The sequence below is a fragment of the Pteronotus mesoamericanus genome, unplaced genomic scaffold (genome assembly GCF_021234165.1).
Source record: "Pteronotus mesoamericanus isolate MK-2021 breed Mesoamerican mustached bat unplaced genomic scaffold, CSHL_Meso_final scaffold_21, whole genome shotgun sequence".
NCBI classification, from domain to species: domain Eukaryota; kingdom Metazoa; phylum Chordata; class Mammalia; order Chiroptera; family Mormoopidae; genus Pteronotus; species Pteronotus mesoamericanus.
The window spans coordinates 2,990,097-3,013,335 of NW_026555310.1; the positions used below are offsets into that span (position 1 = coordinate 2,990,097).

The following is a 23,239-nucleotide window of genomic DNA, read 5'->3' on the forward strand; positions in this document are numbered from 1 at the left end:
CCCACCAGCCACTTCTCCTACAGAAGTGCTCCAAAAATCCCACCAGCCACTCAGCTGGAATCAGCCACCCTCCAGCACCCCCCGCCTCCTCGTGTGTTCCTCACACCAGAAGCCCCTAGCCCACAGCCCACACCCACAGAGTTCCCACTCCAGAAACAAGAGTCTATGCAAATCTATCCACAGGGCCCAAGAGCACAACTGTTCATGCCCTTTTTTTAGAATCCACCCAGAGGTTGCTCCACTCCCTGGCAGATCTCCATGGCACCATCACCCACCTCCCAGAAGAGAGGCTTCCTCCCTCACTCTGTGATATAACTGGCCACTCACCCTGAGAGGAAGTAGGGAGGCCCTGATGAGGCCCTAAGAGGATTCATGAAGGGCTATTTTTAGCCCAGGCTGGGTCAGCATTTGGTCATGGTTGGTCAGGAAACAGGTCCATCAGAGGAGTCATCCTTGGGTTCAAAGACGGGCAAGAGCCATGAGCTTGGAAGAGTTTATGGGCTCAGATACTCGGGTTAGGGGAACCTCCTGGATTGATCTCACTGTCCACCCATCAAAGCCATCACTGTCCTAACCCAAATGAATGAAGGGACAAATTAAGGGAGTTTGACTGAGGGACAGCCATGTCAACTTCCACCTCCTCTTACCCTATGAGTCCTGTGAGGGAAGGAAGTGATGCCATTTTAGGACCCTGTTGACCTCCCTCACCTCTTCTCCAGCACTTTTCACCCTTCCTGGTGAGGGCGTACACACCAGTATTCATTGCTCAACTTCCCCGCTGGGAACCCAAAGGACTCCCAACACCCACAACAGACCCCAAAGCAGCCTGGGCACGGCAGGGTTCCCTCCACCTGTCACTTGTTCCCCTTCCCTATTGGCCAAATGTTGGAACCCCATGTGCATGCCACCCTCTCCTACCTCCAAACACTTCAGGTCTCTGCTGGATTCCCAGAATCCAGCAAGTGTCTCCTGAATAGTTAAAACTCAAGAAGAATTTACTAAATAAACAAGAAAATAACTTACTACACAGTCTAGTCTCCAAATCAGAGTTGGGCTACTTTCTTGTCTCCTCCGAACCCTATCCCCCAACCTCACCCCAGTCCTCCTTAAACCCACCTCCAAGAAGCCTTCCCTGATTAAGCCCTGTAACTCTGGGGTAGTCCACACTCCCACTCCTAGCCCTATTCCAGCAGCAAAAAAAGCCCAGAACTCTGAAGAATGGCCCTGGTTTTCTTCTGAACTCTGACTCAGTGTCTCCCATGTCCCAGATGGTATCCTATGGCTTCTATTTTCTGAGAGACCATGCTCCCTCCCAAATCTCTACCCCTATCCCTATCCCTGGCTGGTCTCTAGGCAGGAACAGATTAGGAGAGGCTCATATTGACAGTGAAGAAAGGGATATTCTTTATTCCTGGGACAGGCCAAACACTCCAGCTGAGGCCAAGTCAGAGGGCTGGAGCCCGTAGCACAGCTGTGCCCCTTCCAGAAAGGGTTTGGACAGCAGGCTCCATGCCAGTTCACTGCACCCACTCCCTACATCGGAGCATGGAATCCAACTGATGCTTCCAGGAGCCCTTCTCTCTTTTTCCACTTCTCCACATCCTCCTGGGCAGGGAGAGGCCATGAGGAAGCTTATAAAGGGCTTTGAAGATGAAACAGGCCTGTGGCTGGGGATTGTTGACACAGCTACACTGAAGAGGCAAGCAGGGTTGGCTCTTAAGAGCTCAGGGTGATGCCAAGCCAATAAAATGCAGCTATTGTCTCTTTGCTGTCCCTTTTAATGCCAGCTGCCCCAGTGCATAAAAGGCCTGCCACAGCCCAGAGAGCACAGGCATTTGGCTCCATCCTCTGCCAGCTTCTCCACTCTTTAGACATCTCTCATTCTCCAGCATGACCTGTGGATTCGGCTCCGTGGGCTGTGGATTTGGCCTCAGGAACTTCAGCTGCGCCTCCGCCTGCGGGCCGCGGCCCGGCCGCTGCTGCATCACGGCCGCCCCCTACCGCGGCGTCTCCTGCTACCGCGGCCTCACTGGGGGCTTTGGCAGCCAAAGCCTCTGTGGGGCCTTCCGCTCCGGCTCCTGCGGCCGCAGCTTCGGATACCGCTCTGGCGGCGTGTGCGGACCCAGCCCGCCCTGCATCACTACCGTGTCGGTCAACGAGAGCCTCCTCACGCCTCTCAACCTGGAGATTGACCCCAATGCCCAGTGCGTGAAGCATGAGGAGAAGGAGCAGATCAAGTGTCTCAACAGCAGGTTTGCTGCCTTCATTGACAAGGTGGGTGTCCTTGACCACACCCTTCCTGAACCCCATCTAGCTCAGGACTCAGGCTGAGCATTGAGAGGAGAGTCAGAGGCAGAAACTTACCCAGAAAAGCTCCCAGTCTTAAGGGAGAGACCATTATACCTCTAGGACACAGACAGAAAGACAAGAATAGGGTCAAGAGCTGCCAGTCTGAGGCTTGGGACAAACTGAAAACACAAGCAGAACCAGGAGGAGAACGTGTAGGACTGAGAGATAACATCTCAAGAGCAAAGGGCTGCCATGTGGGTGTTCAATGTATTTGAAGCAAATAGTTGTTTACATGGCAAGGAGGTGCTCCCTATGTCCAGGACAGGGCTAGTGAGTGCGTACTGGAAGACTGCCCGGAGGGAACCTCATGGATCACAGAGCAGTTTCATACCTGTGGTTATTTAGCTGCTGAACAGGGGCCAGAATGGTTTGTCCAAGCCACCGTGCCTGGAGCTGGGGACACAGGAGTGAGCTGTAGACACAGTTCCCACTCTTCTGGACCCTATGGGAAGCAGGCAGTATGCGACTTGGGCACAGTTGAACCATCTGTAGATGTCAGTGTCCAGCTCAGTGGTGCAAGAGGCTGGGGGGGAAAGCTCTAATGAGGAAGCAGTTCTGGATCTAAGCAGAGCACTCCAGAGCCAACCTTGAAAGAAACATCCATCAGAAAAGACCAAAAGAAAAGAAAAAAATCTGAAACTACTAGCCACATAAGAGACCGAGAATAATATAGAAAAGTACTTACCAGGATGTAGCACAGTTATTAGACAAAGGGATCTCAATGGGATAGTGGACCAACCTCCTGGCAGGGAAATGGAAGAGAAATTTTCCTTGGGCCCAATAGTCAATAATTACTACAGTAAGAGAAGCACCTTCCCTTGCGGGGCATCATATCAGAACCTGAGTTTTTCCTCTGCTATTGTGAGAGCTCAGGCACGAGATGCCTTCGAACCCTCACCTGTAAAATCAGGAGGTTGGAACACAGAACATTCTTGCACAGATATCCCAGGTGACTATTATTCTAATTGCATTGTTGTAGGTGTTTGAAGATTGGCATGTACTTTGTTTTTCAACTTTTACAGCCTGCCTTTCTAAAAGGGTTGAACTGTTCATTTGCACACTAACAACTATATCTGACTTGGTGTAGTAGCTGTACAGTGTGCAGGTGCCTTTCAGTACCTGGGCTAATTAAACCCTCACAGTGAGGCAATCACTCTGCAAAGGGGTTAAGTGCTGTGGCCAAGGACACATTATTAACAAGCGGCAGCAGAGTATGGATTCAGCATAGTTTAGTGCTTTTCAGGACACTAGGTAAAGTGCCCTAAAGAGACCAAAGTTAGCTCACAAGAAGGACTTGCAGATGGTGAGCTGATTAAGCGCTGGCATGACTTTGAGAGACGGCATAACTCCTACCAGGGAGGACGCTGGGTCAGAGAGTTGGGGGCCTGCAGGTCCTGGTGCCAGGACCTTCTCTTGCTCTCTGATCCTGCAAGAAGAGATTCTCAGGCTCTGCCTCTGGGCTGCAGGTGCGCTTCCTGGAGCAGCAGAACAAGCTCCTGGAGACCAAGTGGCAGTTCTACCAGAACCGCAAGTGCTGCGAGAGCAACCTGGAGCCGCTGTTTGAGGGCTACATCGAGACACTGAGACGGGAGGCCGAGTGTGTGGAGGCCGACAGCGGGAGGCTGGCCTCGGAGCTCAACCACGTGCAGGAGGTGATGGAGGGCTACAAGAAGAAGTAAGTGCAGGAAGGGCTGGCTCAGGAAAGGGCTTGAAGGAAGCTCCCAGCACAAGGGAGTGTCCATCTGTGTCTGGGCACCTGCCTGAGGATTGAGGGGGAACCAGCACTCTTTCCTTAAGGCACATAGTCCCTTGGATGAGTCCTGTCCCCCTAAGGGTGAAGCTCTCCTTGGCTTCCTACCAGCAGCTCAGGGACATGGTGTTCTCTCCCTTCCTCTATCCACCAACCAGACCCTTCTCTTAAGACTCCAGAAAAATTAACATTCCTGGTCCCTTTGAGCCCAGCACTCAAAGTCAAGGACATTCTTCTTAGGTTTACTCATTAACTCAACTAACGCTTTTCGAGCGCCTACCAAGTGCCAGCCAGACACTGGATGGGGTTCTGGAGATTCAGGGGCAAACATGAGACACCATCCCTGTCCTTGTGGTACTTATATTCTGCTGAGAGGCAGTCACAGCATAGTCACAGACAGGCCTTCAGTTACCATGTGTGATGCATGATATGAAGGGTGCACACCATGTGCTCTGAAGGAATCTGGTTTCGAGGGGCACCAGCTTCCTTCAGTAAGGCTCTCAACCATGGACTTCCCAGTCTACCACGCCCCCTGCCGCTGGCTCTGAGCTGGCCTGCCCACAGAGCAGGAGGAGGTGATGGGTGGGACTCCTTTTGGCTGAGCCCAGGAGGAGAATGACAGAGGGGACCCCTAAGCCAGGGGCAAGAGGAAGGGTTGGGGAAAGGTAAATGGAGACCTGGTGAGAAAATTAGCCACCTCCCATGCCCTAACCACCCCCCGCAACACACACACACATGCACACACGCAGGAATGCACAGCTTCCAGATCCTGCTCTCCCACCGCCACTAAAAAGCTCAGAGGTGCTTCAGTTCTCCAATGTATCCAAGTAGGCCTGGGCCAGCAGCCTGATTTCTTCCTTGTGCTGCCCCATTTCTTTTGGAGGCAGGGGGATAAGCTGGGGGGAGATCTAGGAATCAGGCATGTTTGCATGCCTGCTTCATAACCAAGTTGAGAGCTGCTCAGGTGGGGTCCTGTTCTCCCTGCCCACCTCAGGTACGAAGAAGAAGTTGCACTGCGGGCCACAGCGGAGAATGAGTTTGTGGCTCTAAAGAAGGTGAGTGCCTGAAGCCAAGTTCTACCCTGAGTCCCCAGCCATCCCATTCTCTGCCCTGCCACATGGCAGCCAAGCCCTCAGAGCATCATGAGGAGAGCTGATCTCATGGCCCCTTGAACCCCACACAGGATGTGGACTGCGCCTACATCCGCAAGTCAGACCTGGAGGCCAACGCAGAGGCTCTGACCCAGGAGATCGACTTCCTGAGGCGACTGTATGAGGAGGTGAGGGGCTCTCAGCCATGGCAGGCACCACGACTCTTAGACCCAACAGGCCGGCTGACAAGGGAACCCAGGCTGGAGGCTGGAGGGTTGGATGGGAGCAGGAAAAGGGAAAAAAGGACACAGAAGGATAGAGAACAAAAAAAGGACAGAAGTAGGAAGGAGCAAGAAAATGTGGTCTCTAGGACAGACCTAAAGCAGAGCCCACATGAAGCATCGTGCAGCCTCAACTCCAGGTTCTCCAGCTCAGGATTTCTCTGAAAGCCCATTGTCTTCCACTCTGTGGTCAGTCCAGGAGAAGGTGACATGGCCCTTACACAGGATCTGGCCCCGAGGAAGCCTTCACAGCATGCTGACTGGAGGGAAGCTGCCTAGGCTCACATGGGCCTGAACAATCCCAGAAGCAAGCATTTCAGAAGTAGTTGTATTTTCATCTAACAGGGAGTATTTTATGTAGACAAAAAAATTATTCAATTTCATCCAGGATTTTTTTCTCTCCAAACAAGAGACTTTGGCTTCAAATGGGACAAAGAGATGATAGACATCAGCTTCAAAGGGTGAGGAAAAGCTCAGGTAAATTGGTTGTTCTCTTCCCCTACTTCTGCCCCCCAGGAGATCCGCGTCCTCCACGCCCACATCTCAGACACCTCAGTCGTCGTCAAGATGGACAACAGCAGGGACCTGAACATGGACTGCGTCATTGCCGAGATCAAGGCTCAGTATGACGACATCGCCACCCGCAGCCGGGCCGAGGCCGAGGCCTGGTACCGCACCAAGGTGGGTGGCACGGGACACCTGCCTCCTAGATATGGCAGCAGGAGGGAGAGGTGGGAGGTCAATTTTAGAAAAGGCTCCTTTTGTCTGGGGATTCTGGTCCCTAGCGATGGTAACAGAAGGGCAGGGAGCTCTCAGGTTGAGGGGGCAGAGCAGGGCTGCCATGGATGGTTGCACAGGCTGGGCACCGTACAGCCTGCACCATCATCCACGCTGTCCTGAATGGGTGGGACATTACACGCTCCGCCTCTGCTTCCCCCCAGTGCGAGGAGATGAAGGCCACCGTGATCCGCCACGGGGAGACCCTGCGCCGCACCAAGGAGGAGATCAACGAGCTGAACCGCATGATCCAGAGGCTGACAGCCGAGGTCGAGAACGCCAAGTGCCAGGTACGGGTCATCTGCGCCCTAGATCGCCAGAGAGGCCAGGGGCCTAGACAGGGTCTCACAGGCCACATGTGCTCAGTCTGGATCTCGCCATTTGTTCTCCAGCCCATTTACTTGACTAGAATCACAGGCTGTGGTTACTCAGGGAGACCCAGGGTGATTAAGGCAAGAGGCCTCTTCCTGGAGTGTTCCTAGTTGGCTGGGAGAGACAGGACACTCCCAGGAAATGGACAGAGAGACCCGGAGACCCTAACCCACCTTGTTCTCTTCTGGGTCCCCAGAACACCAAGCTGGAGACTGCAGTGACCCAGGCGGAGCAGCAGGGCGAGACGGCCATCAACGATGCCCGCTGCAAGCTGGCCGAGCTGGAGGCTGCCCTGCAGAAGGCCAAGCAGGACATGGCCTGCCTGCTCAAGGAGTACCAGGAGGTGATGAACTCCAAGCTGGGCCTGGACATCGAGATCGCCACCTACAGGCGCCTGCTGGAGGGCGAGGAGCAGAGGTGGGGCTCAACCCAGTTGCCCTAAGAATTCCACATGCATAGACCCACCCATATTTGTTTCCTCCACATCTCAGTCTCAGTCCCAAGAACTGACCCCAAGCCAGTTCTGGCATCTTTGGATCCTAAATTTCAAAGGACTGGAACCTGAAATGTAGCATACAGAGGGAAAACAAAAGCCAGTGCCGCTGTGATGTCTGGAGTTCCAAACAGCACGGGCCTTGGTGGGCTCAAAACCTAGGCACCCTGTCTCTCAGTTCAAAACATCCTCGAGTTATTCTATCCTCAACTCTTCCAATAGCCACTCCCTCCCTTGTTTCTAGAAGGTCACCTTGTCCTAAGGTAGAATTGGTAGCCAAACTTGACCCTGGCCTCGTGTCACTGTCCAAGAGAATCTTCCCCTTCCTAGAACCAAACCTATACACATATGCCAGATGTGGTTGTTTAAGCCGTATACTGTGCAAAGGCAGCCAGCTGAGGGGTAAGTGAAAGCTGAAGTCCAGCCTGTCCACTGTTTGCCAAAGAGTGTGCCCCGGCATTGCTGCAACTGCTAGAAAGACACTTTTTAAAGTTCCACAGAGGCATGAATATAGACCAGAAATAGCACTGAAAGGACCCATTTCAGCACCTAGGGAAAATTGGAGGATCTCATTCTGATCTTTTTTTTTTTCTTTCTCTTTCTTACCTTGTCCCCACTCAGGCTATGTGAAGGCGTTGGAGCTGTGAATGTCTGTAAGTATTGTAAGCCCTGAAAAGGAAAACTAGGTTGGACGACAAGAATTTCCTGGGTGTGAGTGTATAGAGACACTGGGGAGAACGTTGCTAATCATTCTCCCAGTAAATAGGGGTAGGTTGGTCATGCAACAAGAGAGAATAGAGTTAACTTGCAGTAAGGATCTCACAGTATGCATGGAGTTGGAGAGGGAAAGAATAATACTATGTCAGTGCAGGAAGGGATCTTAGATGCCACTCAGTACGATCCCCACCTTGTATAGGTGAAGAAGCCCAGAGAGAGGAAAGGGCTTGCCCAAGGTCACAAAGCAGAACCAGGGCCAAAACCCAAGGTTCCTGGTTCCCAGGCTAAGGTTCATCCACACCTTCAGGACTAGAACGGAAGGTCCTTTGAGTCCTTCCCTGGTAGGCTGGACAGATCACAGAAGCCAAAGGAAGGTAGCTGGAGGAAGTGACCACCAGCCAAGCCTCTGACCCAGCCTTTGTTCTCGCAGGTGTCAGCAGCTCCCGAGGCGGGGTCGTCTGCGGGGACCTCTGCGTTTCGGGCTCCCGGCCCGTGACCGGCAGTGCCTGCAGCGCCCCCTGCAGCGGGAACCTGGCAGTGAGCACTGGACTGTGCGCGCCCTGCTGCCAGCTCAACACCACCTGCGGAGCGGGACCCTGCGGCCCAGGGAGGTGTTAGGCTGTCCCAAGAGTGAGCCAGAGAAGCCCCTTCTGCCTGCCAGACGTGCCACTGCCCCCGCCCCCAGCTGAGAACAGCGGCCCCTGGGTAGCTTTTCCCCGTGTTCTGAGAATACACCGCGCAGCTCGTTCGCGTCAGCCACTTCCCTGCTCACCTTGTCCTACTGGAAGGGGCTGCTGCTTGGAATGGACCCTTCTCTCCCGCCATCTTCTCTGGCCCCTCCCAGGGAGGAAGGCTTCCCTTCCCTGGAAGGAGCACTGCTGGACTGCCTCCCTTGCCTCTCTGGCCCCTTGTCCTCCATTTTTCCAATAAACTGGGGGACCTGCCGTCTGTGCTATTGATGTCTTGCTCTCCCAGAGTAAGCCCATGCCCACTGACCGGCGAGTGCCCCAGCCCAGCGAGATGACCTGAAGACTGGGGTCATTCTGACCAATCCTCAACCTGGATACCCACAGAACAACCTCTCCCCAAACAGTGCCATCTTCCCCTGGCCAGGCAGTGCTGACTGTACTCACAACACCGTCCCCTAACTCATACCTGCCAGTCTGGGGTAGTTTGAGACTTTTTCATCTGACTGGTTCTGAAGGAAACCAAAGGAGGCCATGAAATCTTCTGAAAGGCAGTGTGCATGTGTGCATGTGTGAGTCTTCGTGTGTGTGTTTGGTTTTAACCACCCTCCCCTACACACACCTTCACCAACACCGCACAGATGCACCACAGCAACCTCCAGAAGTGCCAACAGCCACCTCAGACGGCCACCTTGTTTCAGTCTGGAGTTCACACCATCCATTCCTACTGCTGCCCATCATACAAGGGAGATGAGACTCTTGACACCCACCTGTTGTCCATCCTCCTCACCCCCACCCATACACGCACCTCTTCAGCACCCAGGAAAGCCTCCTCAAAAGCTCTTAACTGGTAAGAGGAGCTACTTCCCCTCACCATCTGCTTGCTTTCTCAACTACCCCACTCACGGCCCTCATCCTCAGATTCCCCAGAGCCTCCATCCCAAGGCTAAGACAGCCCCTCTGCCCCTACATGGCCTGACCTCTCCCGTCCTCTGCTCAGAAAGAGGCTGGGAGCTCCCAGGAGGCAGACATTGAGAAGCCCCTAACCCCACAATGGAAGAACCGGGCATGGACTAGCCCCCCATAGCCTTGGCCCGTCCTGTGCAGTCCTTCTCCTTCTTTCCTCTCTTTGTGCAGCCCCACCTCAGCCCCAGTGCTGGCCAACCTTCCAGGCCCTGACCTTTCTATTCACATCACCATGCGGCCCTAGGAGGACCCACCACCTTCCCACACTCCCTCCTGGAATCTCTAGGACCCTCCTGGCTCCTCACCTGTCACCCTCTCTCCTTCCCGTTTCCTGAGACAGAGTGTCAGGTCTTTCATTTCCATGTTCTACAGGCCAGGCTCTCAGCTCCTCCCAAGCAGCTCTGCCCGCTGGCTCACATCTCTCACCCAGGAAACCTTTCCCTCAAACACGAAAGTGTCTCAGGGCCCTTCTCTTGCCTCTCTGCACTTGCTCCCAGAGCAGTCAGTCTCTTGTCTTCGGTCACCACCATTGTTAGTGTCATCTCTGGTTAAAATCATCCAACTATGATTCAGAGACCTGATGACTCTCCACTGCCCTGACCTCACTCAGCTTCAGATCCACTTGCCCCAACCAGGTCCTAGGGGACACGTCCACTCTGCAGCCCTAGAAACCCTTCCAACTGAACAGACCTTCAAGCTGAACTCACTATTTCCCACCTTCTCTATCCAAGTCTCCTCCTATCTCCCCTGTCAAGATCATCAACACAGATGATCAGATGCTCAAATCTGAACCTATCATCTGTGCCTGCACCCTTGACCTCAAATCTAATTAAACCCCAACTGCTTTCTTTTCTACCTCCTAAGTACCCCTCTAACCCATTTCTTTCCTCTCTCCCTGCTGCTACCACCCACGGACCAGCCACCACCATCTTCGTTGGAGTCCTGCTCTTCTCCCTTTCCAATCCACACTACACAGCAACCAGAGATCTTTATAAAACCTAAGGCTAACCTTCCAGGGGTTGCCCTCGGGATGAAGTCCAGGCTCTTGAACATAGCGCACAAGTCCTACATCCTTGACTCTGACTAATGTCTCAGGGCCTCTCACCATTCCCCATTGCCCCCCACCTTCCTCTCCTGCTCTGGCTTGGGGTGCCCTGAACATCTGTCAAATGAGGGCTGGACCAGAGCGTTTGAAAGGGCCTTTTCAGTTCTGACTTTCTTAGGTAATGACGCTGAGCTCTACTCTGGGATTGTAATACTCCCTTCCCAGGGCATTCAGGGGGATCCTGTAAGGACCGCCAGCCTTGAGAGGTCATCCAGATGCCACCTGGGGAGCACAGGGAGTCTCCATGCCTCTGGAGTGATGCACCCTATCAGCTCAAGGGACACGGCAAGACTGATGTTGCAGGCTCTCCACCTGTTAGAGCCTGCTGTCCTGAGTCCCTGAGCCCCACCTCCTCTGCCACCACGGCCACCTCTTCCTCAAGGCGAGGTGGATTGCAAAGAGGCCTGGGCCTTGGCACTAGAAGGAAATAGGAAGCACAGTTTGGAGGATTATTAACCAGGGGAAGCTGGTTACCTCCTAGAGGAAGTAATATTGGAGCTGAGACCTAAAGGAAGACCAGGAGTTCATTTACTTAATCAGCAAATGATTATTTAGTGTTTAATATCTACCAAGTACTGTTATACAAACTTGGGTTCATATAAGTGGGAGGGAACAAGTCAGAGATGCCTGTCCTCCATTAAGCTTGCATTTTACAGAAAAAAAAAAGTAAACATAAGTAAGGCATTAACCAGGAAGAAGCGATGTGTCCTAGACATGAGGAATGCAAACGAAGAGGTGGGGTTGGTGAAGGAGCATGGAAACTCCCCGGAACTCTAATAGGTCCCTAAGGCTGGTGCAAGAGGATCGGGCCTGCTCTCCTGTGCCCTCTAGAAGCTTAAAATGGGCCCTTCATTTCTATGCTCTGCTCCACTGCTCCCTTGTGCCCCAGCCCCAACTCCCCCCCATGAAGGCTTTCTTTGTCCAAGGTTATTTCTCATTCCTACTTCCTTCTGGGCACTTTTCCCATCATCTTGAAGAGGTAGATGGTGTGGGCCAATTAATGAGGCCTTCTGCGCTTCACAGAGAGCCAACTGCCTTCTCTCTGGAATGTTCCTGCTGACTGCCAAGGAATACCGTCGCTCCGCACTGACAGCTGAGATAAGGCCGGCCGGGGTAGTGACAGCACCCAGAGTGACAGTCTTTCAGCATCTGCCCTGCACAGCAGCTGACGTGCTTGCTCCTGTAGTAGACCCGGTGTCACTCCAAAATGCGGATAAGCTAACTGAGGTTCCAAAACCTGAAGAGGTCTGGCCACACACTCCTGGTGACCAAACCAGGACAAGAATCTAGATTCCAGACTTCCAGGCTTCACTGTTTCTGTACCATCCCATTCTGCCTCCCACTATTCAGAGCCTAGGAAATCTGTGCTGTTATACCATAATAACAAAAATAACAACAATAATAAATAGCAATTTTTGAGTATCAATTACATGCCATAGTGTACTCTAAACTCTTATTCATATTGTCTCGTTTGATCTTCCTTTGATAGCTCTCTTCAGAAGTGACGCCCCCCCTTCTCCCCTTTGTGTGTATGGCAGTTCTCATCTCAAAGACAGAGACTACATTCCCTCCCTTGGGATCTGGGCTGGCCCTGTGACAGCTTTGACCAAGACAATGTGGTGGAGGTGACATTTTGGGGCTCTTCCTTGGGTGGACTCTCTCAGGCCTGGGAGTAGGAGCTGTTCCTTATATCTGCAGCTCCTGTACTTACAGAATTTATTCTCAGATTTACAGAATTTCACTCCCACAAATATAGAATGGGTAAATGGCTGAACCAGCATTCAGATATAGTTTATTTTTAATTAACAAAAGCCTTTTAAATACAACATCTTCCTTAAGGAGCCAGAAGGGACCTTAGGATTATGGCCCAACCTCCCTCATTCTACAGCCAAGGAAACTGGAACTCGGAAGGTGGAAGCAATTCACCCAGAGTCACACATTTGGGGAATGGCAGAGTCAGGACTGTGACTTGGAAGCTCGGCTCTCCTGACTCCACCTGCCCACACTGCTTGTCTCACATGCCTCCCTTCCATTCTTACCTCCACATGTTTTCTCAGGTACTCCCCCCACCCCGGGATGTCCCTGGGGGGCAAAATCTCCCTGACCAAGAACCACTAGGACACACTTGACTGTGTGTAGAGATGGCTTTGATTGTTGCAATTGGGGCTGAGGGAAGACTACTGGTATCGAGAGGTTAGAGACCAGGGACACTGCTAAACATCGCGCAGTGCACAGGACAGCCCCACCACAAAGAATCCTCCAGCCCAAGATAGCAACAGCGTTGAAGGTGAGAAAACTAGTCTAGGGAAACCATGACCACACTAGATGCCTGGCTTCCCTCAGTCTTCTCCTGCTTTCCCAAGGCTTGATTTCACCCTCACTACAGATCTAGCAGTAGATCATCTCTATGAAGAGGTTAGGGTTAGGGAGGGTACATCTGAGGTCGCTCAGCTAACAGTGGGTGGAGAGCCAGGCACCCCCGGCATTGCCCAGCCAGATGGGCAGCATGCACTGCAGTCATCTTCACCTGCTGAAAAATAACAGTAGATAGGGAGGTCCTGAGGGAATCTCGGGCAGGAGCACCTCTCACAGGAGGGGCCTGGCATTTTCAAGACTCTGAAGGAACCAGGTTTGATTAGCTACAATTAGTTTATTAGAAACACAGAGTGAAATAAAGGCAAACAAACTTGCTGGCAGTTGAGTCATTGGCTTTTTAGAAGCTTCTGCAGGCAGCCCTCACAAAGTTGGAGGAAAACCACCATCAGGACTCCCCATCTCCGATCCGCAGGTACAATCACACTGGCAGATTCCCAGGAAGAGCAGACAGGGAGATCCTGGGGCCTGCCCTGTTCCTCCAAGCTTGGGTGGAAGGGTCAAGCAAGGCCAATGACTCCAGCAAAACATAGAAGGCAGAAGGAAGGATAAATGCTCAGGAAAACAAATCGACTACTAGGGAAGACTACAGAAAGAGACCAAGGTTCTGCCCCAGCCTCTCTGGGGCTCAGGGCGCCTGGGACGTGGCACGCAGAGGCAGCAGGTAGAGAAGACCTGCGGAGTGTACACATCTGGGGACTGGTCCTTGGGAGGCCTGCGGCTGACGACGCGTGGGGCAGCCGCGGGAGGGGCTCTCAGGTTTTGCGAGGTCCTGGCTGGGTGGACGGTGGCCAGGAGGCGCGCTGGCAGAAGCTACAGCCCCCTAGCACCTGTTACAGCCTCCGCTGCAGGAACTGACGCCGGAGCAGGGGCCGCACGCGTTGGCGGTGCCCACCACCACGTTTCCGCAGGAGGGGGCGCTGCAGACGCCGGCGATGACAGCAGGGGCAGTACTGCTGGCGCAGAGATTGCCACAGACGACGCCACCGCGGGAGCTGCTGACGCCTGAAAGAGGGGAGAACAGGCCCAGACGCGCATCAGGCACCGCCATAGCCAAGCGACTTTGGGGCAAGCCAAAACGCCCCCTCCCCAAGGCGCTGGACAACCCCAGTGAGAGAAGGGAAAGGGCCTGAGCTACTTACAGACATTCACGGAACCAACACCCTCACACAACCTGTTGGAAAAGGAAAAGAGAGAAGTCAACATCGCGGAAAAGCCGCCTGGCGGATGCAGCCAATAGCGAAAGGTGAGACCCGCGGTCCTCCTGGGTAGTAACCGGGGCTAATCCAGGAGCCAGGAAAGCCTCATCAGCACGTGTCTTCTCGAGACGATGCCGCGGGTGCCTGGCTCTCCACCCACTGTTAGCTGAGCCACCTCAGATGTACCCTCCCGAACCCTAATCTCTTCATAGAGATGATCTACTGCTAGATCTGTAGTGAAGGTGACATCAAATGATACATGTAAGTGCTTAGTGCCTACCACACAGTGAGCACTTCAGAGATGTTAGCTGCTACTGTTTATGCTGGTTCTGACTGACTTGCAAATGCAAGGAGCAGCAGGTGTACCTCCCTGAATCTGGTCTGATTGGTGTCACTAGAATGTGGGCTTCAGGAGGACAGAAGGTTTTGTCTATTCTTGTCCACATTGCAGAATCAGCAATGCCTAAAACAATGCCTGGCTCAAAGAGTAACTGTTGCGTTGCACAAATGAATATGATTTTAAAGCCCATTGAGAACAGGCTCAGAGACCACCTTCACCAACTCCCTAATTTGGCATGTGGGGAAACTGAGGCCCAGAGAGAGGAGAAAAACAGAATTAAGGCAGAGCTACAACTTGGGCCATGTAACTCCTCCCAGCCTGCTATGTCCTTAAGGGAAACACACAAGAGTCCCTGTGGGAGCACAGTGGCAAAGGGTTGTCAAAATTAGCTTCAGATGTGAGGAGAATCCGCCGCTAATCCACCATCTAATCATCCATACCCAGGGCTCCTAGGGAACCCACACCAAAGCTTCCGAGTTCACTCCAAGAGCCCTGTGTGGCAGAGAGGCGGGCCACTCGGTTTCCAGGGCCATCTCTGCAAGTGTCTCCAACTTTTGAACTCAGTCTTCAAAAACTCTTCCTCCCAGAATTCTTTGCTAATGAAACTCTCCAGCCCCAGCAAGCTCTTATGCCTCCAAGCTCTCCAATGAGTACATTGTGAGACTCTCCAAGTGATCGCTTTGATTCCAGCCGCCAAACCTGTGTTTCCAGGGTGCCCTCTGGATACTCCCTCAGCATCCTCACCCTCCAATCTCTTTTGCCCAGAGCCAGCGGCCTCATAGGAACTGCTCAACTGCTCTCCAGCCATAAGAAGCCTAAATGACCAATGAGTCTACCCCTGCCCCGGCCCCCAAAGCAAGCCACAAGCAAACATGCCCAGTGTAGGATATAGTTGCCTCAAGTGACAGACCTCAGCTGCCGGGTCCTACCTGCTATAATAGAAGACTACTTGGGGGTACTCACTATTGTTAGAATATCTAAGTTTGAGTTAATAAAATCCCCCACAGAAGCTGTCCTGTAGGATAAATCTGAACTCCTTGAGCTGAGGCCAGAGCCAGGCTTAAAAAGAGAGCTGGAATCCAGAGTGGCATGTGTAATGAGGGCCCAGGAGGGCAGAACACTGTGGAGGGAAGGAGACCCAAAGCCCAGCCTGAGCTTCTCGGGAGCAGCAATAACTATAGTCTAACCAGACCTGAGGAGTAGATTTGTAAAGGAACTAATTCCAGGTCAACACCAGGTGGGCATGAGAGGCTCAAATGGGACTAGAAACATACCCAAAGAACTTTCAAATTACCTGTCCAGTTGCATGATCACGACATGCAGAAACAAGAGAGGAGTGATGCCACGACTGTGAGGGACAAGGCACGCTGAACCCAGGCAAGGCTGGGAGAGAAGATTGGCTATGATACCCACCTCTGCTCCTCGCCCTCCAGCAGGCGCCTGTAGGTGGCGATCTCGATGTCCAGGCCCAGCTTGGAGTTCATCACCTCCTGGTACTCCTTGAGCAGGCAGGCCATGTCCTGCTTGGCCTTCTGCAGGGCGGCCTCCAGCTCGGCCAGCTTGCAGCGGGCATCGCTGACGGCCGTCTCGCCCTGCTGCTCCGCCTGGGTCACTGCAGTCTCCAGCTTGGTGTTCTGGGGACCCAGAAGAGAACAAGGTGGGTTAGGGTCTCCGGGTCTCTCTGTCCACTTCCTGGGAGTGTCCTGTCTCTCGCAGCCAGCTGGGAACACCCCCGGAACAGGCCCCTCAACTTCATTATCTGGGTCCCTCTGAGTGAACACACCCTGGCACCCTAAGTTTTGCAAAGGGGCTGGAGAACAAATGGCGAGATCCAGACTGAGCACATGTGGCCTGTGAGACCCTGTCTAGACCCCTGGCCTCTCTGGCGATCTAGGGCGCAGATGACCCGTACCTGGCACTTGGCGTTCTCGACCTCGGCTGTCAGCCTCTGGATCATGCGGTTCAGCTCGTTGATCTCCTCCTTGGTGCGGCGCAGGGTCTCCCCGTGGCGGATCACGGTGGCCTTCATCTCCTCGCACTGGGGGGAAGCAGAGGCGGAGCGTGTAATGTCCCACCCATTCAGGACAGCGTGGATGATGGTGCAGGCTGTACGGTGCCCAGCCTGTGCAACCATCCATGGCAGCCCTGCTCTGCCCCCTCAACCTGAGAGCTCCCTGCCCTTCTGTTACCATCGCTAGGGACCAGAATCCCCAGACAAAAGGAGCCTTTTCTAAAATTGACCTCCCACCTCTCCCTCCTGCTGCCATATCTAGGAGGCAGGTGTCCCGTGCCACCCACCTTGGTGCGGTACCAGGCCTCGGCCTCGGCCCGGCTGCGGGTGGCGATGTCGTCATACTGAGCCTTGATCTCGGCAATGACGCAGTCCATGTTCAGGTCCCTGCTGTTGTCCATCTTGACGACGACTGAGGTGTCTGAGATGTGGGCGTGGAGGACGCGGATCTCCTGGGGGCATGAGAGGAGGGGGCATCGTGTTTATGCCTCAGCATCGCCCACAACAGTGTGCACCCAATCTTCTCAGCTCTTCCCTGGTCTCCAGCCCCCACACCCTCATGGACCCCTGCCCCTCATCCAAGACCCTGTCCACCTCCCTCCTCAGGCCAAAGCCCTCTCCTCCAGGCCCGCTGCCAGCTGTCTGCCCAGAACACAACCCCTCACCTCCTCATACAGTCGCCGCAGGAAGTCGATCTCCTGGGTCAGGGCCTCCGCATTGGCCTCCAGGTCCGACTTGCGCAGGTAGGCGCAGTCCACCTCCTGGAAAGGTGGGCGGTCTTTGAGCTCAGAGGACCCCTACCCTGGTGATCCTCACCCCAAACTCCTCTCTCTTCTCACCCATTCACGCAGGCTGGGTTGCGGGGAAGGAGCCCCCGTGTTCCCATTCCCTTCCCTTCTCCATACCCTCTGACCTTCCTGGGATGGGCCTCAAACTTCCCCCCACCTCCTCTGAGAGCAAGCCCCTTCGTGCCTTGGAGATGGGCCATCAGCCTTTCCCCTTCCCCCCTCACACAGCTTACCTGCCAGTTCCCCTGTTACTCACCCTGTTCCCGCACACCTGCCCAGACTCCCCCCGCTCAGCCACCTGACTCCTCCCTGTCCCCCGGCTCTCCTCCCAGACTCCACCTGGCCACTCCGGGTTCTGTCCTTTCCTCCCCCGCACCCTGGGTCTCTGTCCCTCCTTCTCGTCAGACATCCCACAGCCCTAGACAGGACACTGTCCCTCAACAGGGACTGAAGGTGCCAGGCCTCCACGGGACCCACACACCGCAACCTCTGAGGCACAGCAGCACATCCAGAGCTCAACCCAGCCATGCCCCTGCCCGGGACAGGGTGCTAGTGGGTATTCCAAGGTTATTGCCCTTTGTCGAAGCTCTGGACGTGTCTCCCACGCCCTCATCTCTGGGAATCCCCCACCTGACCTGGCAAGGTCACTGCAGCCACACGGAGGTTGAGCCCACGCCGCCCCCCCGACCTCCCGGGTCTTTCCGAGATCAGTCTGTCATCCTGAGCTCCCTTGGGGCTGCGCTCCCAGACACCACATTACTCACCTTCTTCAGAGCCACAAACTCATTCTCGGCTGTTGCTCTGAGAGACACTTCCTCCTCATACCTGAGGCCGAAGGGGCAGAGAGGGAGGTCAGGGAAGGGCAGGTCTCCCACGACGCCCCCTCCACTTCACTCTGGCGAAGGCAATGTTGGTACCTGCCAACACCGCCAGATCCCTGGCAGCCCTGTGGGTCCTTTCGGTTGGACTTGGGGTGTCTCCACTCTGAACTGAGGGGCCCATGGGGCTAATCTTCTGGAGCCTCATAGCCCTGTGTCCCAAAGCTGCTCTGAAGTCACCTCAGGAGGCAAAGAAGGCCTCAGCACGCGGCCCCGTGCTCGGAGTGGATGGCGTCCACTCTGGGTCACTGCAGCCCCTGCCTCCCCTCACCGCGGTGTCCATCCCTGCTCAGGCGCGGGGCCTATGAGTCCCAGAGCCCATCAGCGCTTCACACCCTACGCAGTAGCACACCCAGAGCCCCAGGACATGTCAGCCATGAGCGACACTGGGGTTCATCTCACATCCAGGATCCCTGGACTATAGGTGGGAGGTCGGGAGCAGGGGGGCCTGGAAGACAGCAGAGGCTCCCTCCCCACATGGCAGAGGCGACGGCCGCTGGGCGATCGGGCTCTGAGAAGAGAAGGCTGAAGAAAGGGAGCGGCCTCCTGGGGGAATCACAGCTCGACTCTTAGGCGGGCCTCTGGACCACAAATGCTCAGGTGAGAAGGCCCTGCTGCACCTGCCAAGCTGGCCTGCAGGGCTGCTCCCCCTACTTGGAAGTTCTTCTCGTGTCTAATCCAGTGGGCTTTAAGCTAAGGCATTTCCTGTGCCCAACGTCACAGTCAGCGACGCTGCACTCACTTCTTCTTGTAGCCCTCCATCACCTCCTGCACGTGGTTGAGCTCTGAGGCCAGCCTCCCGCTGTCGGCCTCCGCGCACTCGGCCTCCCGCCTCAGCGTCTCGATGTAGCCCTCAAACAGCGGCTCCAGGTTGCTCTCGCAGCACTTGCGGTTCTGAAAGAACTGCCATTTGGTCTCCAGGACTTTGTTCTGTTGCTCCAGGAAGCGCACCTGCCATTCCGGGTGGGGAAGAAAGATCAGATGGCTGTTGGTGCCCCCTAACCAATTTGGAGGGTTGCTGTAAGGCAAACTTGCAAACCTGCAGCTCAGCAGGAAATTGAATTGCAAGTGGTTGGCTAACCACCTTCTGGATTTCCTGATTGTGATCTTTATCTGGATTTCCCATTAGGGATGGGAGCAAGGGGCTAGGAAAGGTCAATCCCTTCTCTCAAGTGGACTGAGTTATCCCACCCTGATGAGTCCCAGCGGCATGTAGTCAGGCTCTGGGCGGAGAGCTCACCCCTCACCCTGAAGCTAGAAGAGGTGCCTTCTTAGGCAGAGTTCTCAGATTCAGATCACAGCATAGGGTTATTCTGGTGATACTAACAGGGAGATGGCGTCACAGGCCATCTAAAGGGGCGCTCTGCTACCCTGGCCCCTGCCCCACTTCACTGGATAGCCGACATGCCCTGCATCCTCAAGGGAACCCAGGCATCAGCCTGGGGCTAGAAACCTCTGTAGTTTCAGAAGCAGCAGCCTGAACTCTAGTTGTTCCTCAGAACAACCAGGTCACACTTCTCCTCCATGTCTATCTGAACTCCCAGCTGGGAGTCTTCAGGCCCTTGTGTGAGCGCCTGTTTTTGTTTGTGTATCTGCCTCTCTCATCAGAAGGACAGCTCACGCAGGCAGAGCTCTTTGTGCCTCTGACTCCCCTACTCAGACACCTGCCTGAACCCTAGCATGGCGGGGGTCCCAGAAGGGTGTGATCAAGGACACCCACCTTGTCAATGAAGGCAGCAAACCTGCTGTTGAGACACTTGATCTGCTCCTTCTCCTCATGCTTCACGCACTGGGCATTGGGGTCAATCTCCAGGTTGAGGGGCGTGAGGAGGCTCTCGTTGACCGACACGGTAGTGATGCAGGGCGGGCTGGGTCCGCACACGCCGCCAGAGCGGTATCCGAAGCTGCGGCCGCAGGAACCGGAGCGGAAGGCCCCGCAGAAGCTCTGGCTGCCAAAGCTCCCAGTGAGGCCGCGGTAGCAGGAGACGCCGCGGTAGGGGGCGGCCGTGATGCAGCAGCGGCCGGGCCGCGGCCCGCAGGCGGAGGCGCAGCTGAAGGCGCCGCCAGCACAGTAAGATCCACAAGTCATGGTGTTTCTTTGGTACAAGGGAGGCTCTGAGGAGGGAGAGATCGGGATGGAGGGTATAGTGGACGAGGTGTTTACATCTCGGACATCTTTGGGCCTTTTATATATGTGGGGAGCCTGGTGCGTCCATGGGTTAGGAGCAATTAGACGTCTTTTATGGGCTTGGGTTGTTTAGCTGCTGTCGCTCCTCCCTTAATATTCTTAATTGGGTGCCAGATGCGGCCAAAGTTTATGGCCTTTTACCCTAAACTGCACAATTTTTATCTTCAAAGACACAGCTCACTTCCCCCACACCCACCCCAACCTCCCTATACACAGCTGGGGAAACTCAGGAACTGGAGGATGGGGAGCAGTGACTCAGGTTGGAATGGAAAGGCGGGGCTGGGGCTCTTCCTGGACCGCCCAGGGATGAAGTCAATGCCTCTGTCCCTGGTGCTGATAGGACCGCCCCGCCCCGCCCCCTTCCAAACACTGGGGGAATGTGAGATCAACAAATGACGTGAAACTTGGGGTGCGCTTGGTGATTTCCCTCACACTGCTGGCCTCTTTCTGCCCTGCCGAAGCCACACTCTTAAACAATCTCTTAATTATCTCCACACGTATACAACACTCCCACACTGTTCCCACATCCCTTACATCAACATATTCCACCCCCTACACACACACACACACACACACACACAAACGCACTTATATGCTGGCCTCTCCACCCACAGTCTCTCTCTCTCTCACACACACACACACACACACACACACACACACACACACTCACAGGCTCATGTGCACTCTCACCTTCTCCCATCCCCTCACACACCAATTAGATCCTAAGCCAACTTACCAGACCTTCCTGGCCAGCCTATGCTGAGGGGAAGCATCGCCACCCTCAGAGTTCTCCATCATGCCTCAGGCAGGCACACACTGGCTCACTGGCCTCAGGAAATCCCAACCATTTCCAGTAAGCTCCCAAGCAAGGGTAGTATGTCTGATTTCACCTCAAGCTTTTGTGTTTCATTTCAGGGCCAAGGAGGCCTAGGATGGACACCACTGTTATAAGTCTGCATGGCGCTTGGCTCAGAATATAATAAGACCAATCTAGACAGAGCCATATGAGGACAGCATCCAACCCCCTGCCATTACCCCCTTGATTCTGTGCTGCTTCCCCTGCTATACCAACCCTGCCACCCCATTCCCGTTACAGCAGTTTGTCAGCAACCTTAGAAGATGTCACAACAGATTCACATTGGCATGTGGTGTCCATCCAGTGTGGGTAGTGTGGGCCTTCAACCCAAAAGAGCTGGGTAGGAACCAAGAGGGCAAGGCAGTTCACTCACCTGGGAAACAGAGTAAGCCTTTCCTTCCCAGTGTTGCCTTGTGCTCGGTAGACTCAGAGCACAAATGCCTATGTGCTTTATTGTAATCATTAAGAAGCAGAAGGCTCTGGGACAGCATTTTTTTTTTCAGAGTTCCCATTGTGACCTACTCATGGAAGCAACTGGAATTTTAATTTAATCAATTTAATAGATTAGAACAAAATCAAGTAGAGTAGAATAAAATAGAGAATATCAGAGTGCATGATACATAGTAAGAATAACATTTCATGATCTTTTTTGCTCCAATTTTATGTGGTATGTGTATATGTGTGTACTTTGTCACTACGCAAAATCATTTCTTAATATGATTGAAATTAAAAAGTTTAAATACCTGGCATATCAGTGAAGAACACAGACCCAGATTCCAAAATGCCTACTTTCAAAGTCCGGCTCTGCCACTCTCTAGCTGTGTAACCTCAGGCAATTACTCAACCTCTCTATATCTCATTTTATGATTTATAAAATGGGGATAATAGTACCCACCTAATAAAAGTTGTTGCAAGGATTAAAAGAATTAATCCATGCAAAGCACTTAGAACAGAACCCCTAAGAATGTATAGGTAGGTAGTGGTGCTGCTGCTGCTGCTGCAGTAGTTATAGTGACAGGTTTGATGGGGAAGTAGAGGGGTATGTCATTGATGTTATCATTGTTGTTCTTGTTGCAGTTGCTGCTGCTGCTGCTGCTGCTATAGATATATCAGCATGTTTGGTGAAATATACCTACTCACATTCCTAAGCCACATATGTAAAATTCTCAGTAATGTTGCCTTAAAATGCATGGACAATGCTTAAGACAGCACCTGGCACATAGCAAGTGCTCAATAAAAGTTAACTACTGTTATTCTACCATGGGGATCAATCCAAGGAGGAGGGAGGACCTGAGACCTTTGGCCATGGTTAACTTCCTTTACCTCAGAAAAGAACCCCAAATCAAATGTCCCTCCTTAAAGCCATACTGTATCCCAGCTTCCCCAGGGGAGAATCTCTCTTCTTAGGCAGAGGGAATATGTTGCCAATCCTCGAGCAGTCACACTACTGGATAAAAGAGAGTTTGGACAATCCAAAAAGTCTGGTTTTTGTGAATAATTCATAAATTTTTATTTCCTAACAGATCATCAGATATTCTCATGATTTATGATAATATTATAATGTAAGTTATAAATCAATGCTATGCTCACTCATCTTGCTTTTTACCTAATCCTGAAACCTCCTGAATGGTCAGCAGCTTAGGGATACCATGGGTCTGAGGGTGAGGGAATACGCTGATGATGATCCATGCAAGTATAATGGAACTCCAAAGAGAGCAAGAGAAGTCAGGCTTTCACTGCAGCTAGACAGATGGAGGTTGGAGTTGAGAAAGAACTTCCCAGAAGGAGGGCAGGTAGTCATGGTTTCCTAAAGGAGCTTACATTCTATCTCCCATTTAGGGAAGCTTTATATTAAAGAGGAACACTCATTATTCTGGAGTGGCCACCATGTTTGTGGAGAGCAGGTGAACAAAAAGACAAACAGATCTGGACATCAGAACCTCCTCTTTTAGTCCAAGTGGATTTTTTTTCAAAGGATGACAGAAAAGAAAGGGCAAATCAGGTGGTTTTAACATTAGG

General features: G+C 53.3%; 2 protein-coding genes across 2 annotated transcripts; one reads left to right on the forward strand and one right to left on the reverse strand.

Moving 5' to 3' along the window:
- The first annotated feature begins 1,890 nt into the window (after window positions 1–1,890).
- LOC129084582 (keratin, type II microfibrillar, component 7C) lies at window positions 1,891–8,448 on the forward strand. The gene is made up of 9 exons (XM_054590786.1): window positions 1,891–2,274; window positions 3,816–4,024; window positions 5,094–5,154; window positions 5,283–5,378; window positions 5,988–6,152; window positions 6,413–6,538; window positions 6,817–7,037; window positions 7,735–7,766; window positions 8,261–8,448. The coding sequence occupies exons 1-9, from the start codon at window positions 1,891–1,893 to the stop codon at window positions 8,446–8,448; spliced, it is 1,482 nt and encodes a 493-aa protein (XP_054446761.1).
- Window positions 8,449–13,783: 5,335 nt separating this feature from the next.
- On the reverse strand, window positions 13,784–20,265 carry LOC129084583 (keratin, type II cuticular Hb6). Its single transcript, XM_054590787.1, has 9 exons — window positions 19,897–20,265; window positions 18,919–19,127; window positions 18,063–18,123; window positions 17,176–17,271; window positions 16,798–16,962; window positions 16,412–16,537; window positions 15,913–16,133; window positions 14,103–14,134; window positions 13,784–13,965 (listed from the first exon to the last, which is right to left on the reverse strand). The coding sequence occupies exons 1-9, from the start codon at window positions 20,263–20,265 to the stop codon at window positions 13,784–13,786; spliced, it is 1,461 nt and encodes a 486-aa protein (XP_054446762.1).
- Between the last annotated feature and the right edge of the window lie 2,974 nt (window positions 20,266–23,239).

Bases quoted from the DNA above. Each gene is read 5' to 3' on its own strand.
- LOC129084582 (XM_054590786.1), top strand. From the start codon at position 1,891: ATGACCTGTGGATTCGGCTCCGTGGGCTGTGGATTTGGCCTCAGGAAC. The intron at 2,275-3,815 runs GTGGGTGTCCTT...TCTGGGCTGCAG, and splicing joins TTGCTGCCTTCATTGACAAG to GTGCGCTTCCTGGAGCAGCA. The intron at 7,038-7,734 runs GTGGGGCTCAAC...GTCCCCACTCAG, and splicing joins CTGGAGGGCGAGGAGCAGAG to GCTATGTGAAGGCGTTGGAG.
- LOC129084583 (XM_054590787.1), bottom strand. From the start codon at position 20,265: ATGACTTGTGGATCTTACTGTGCTGGCGGCGCCTTCAGCTGCGCCTCC. The intron at 16,963-17,175 runs GTGAGGGGTTGT...TCATGCCCCCAG, and splicing joins TGCGGCGACTGTATGAGGAG to GAGATCCGCGTCCTCCACGC. The intron at 13,966-14,102 runs GTAAGTAGCTCA...CCCCTCTTTCAG, and splicing joins TGTTGGTTCCGTGAATGTCT to GCGTCAGCAGCTCCCGCGGT.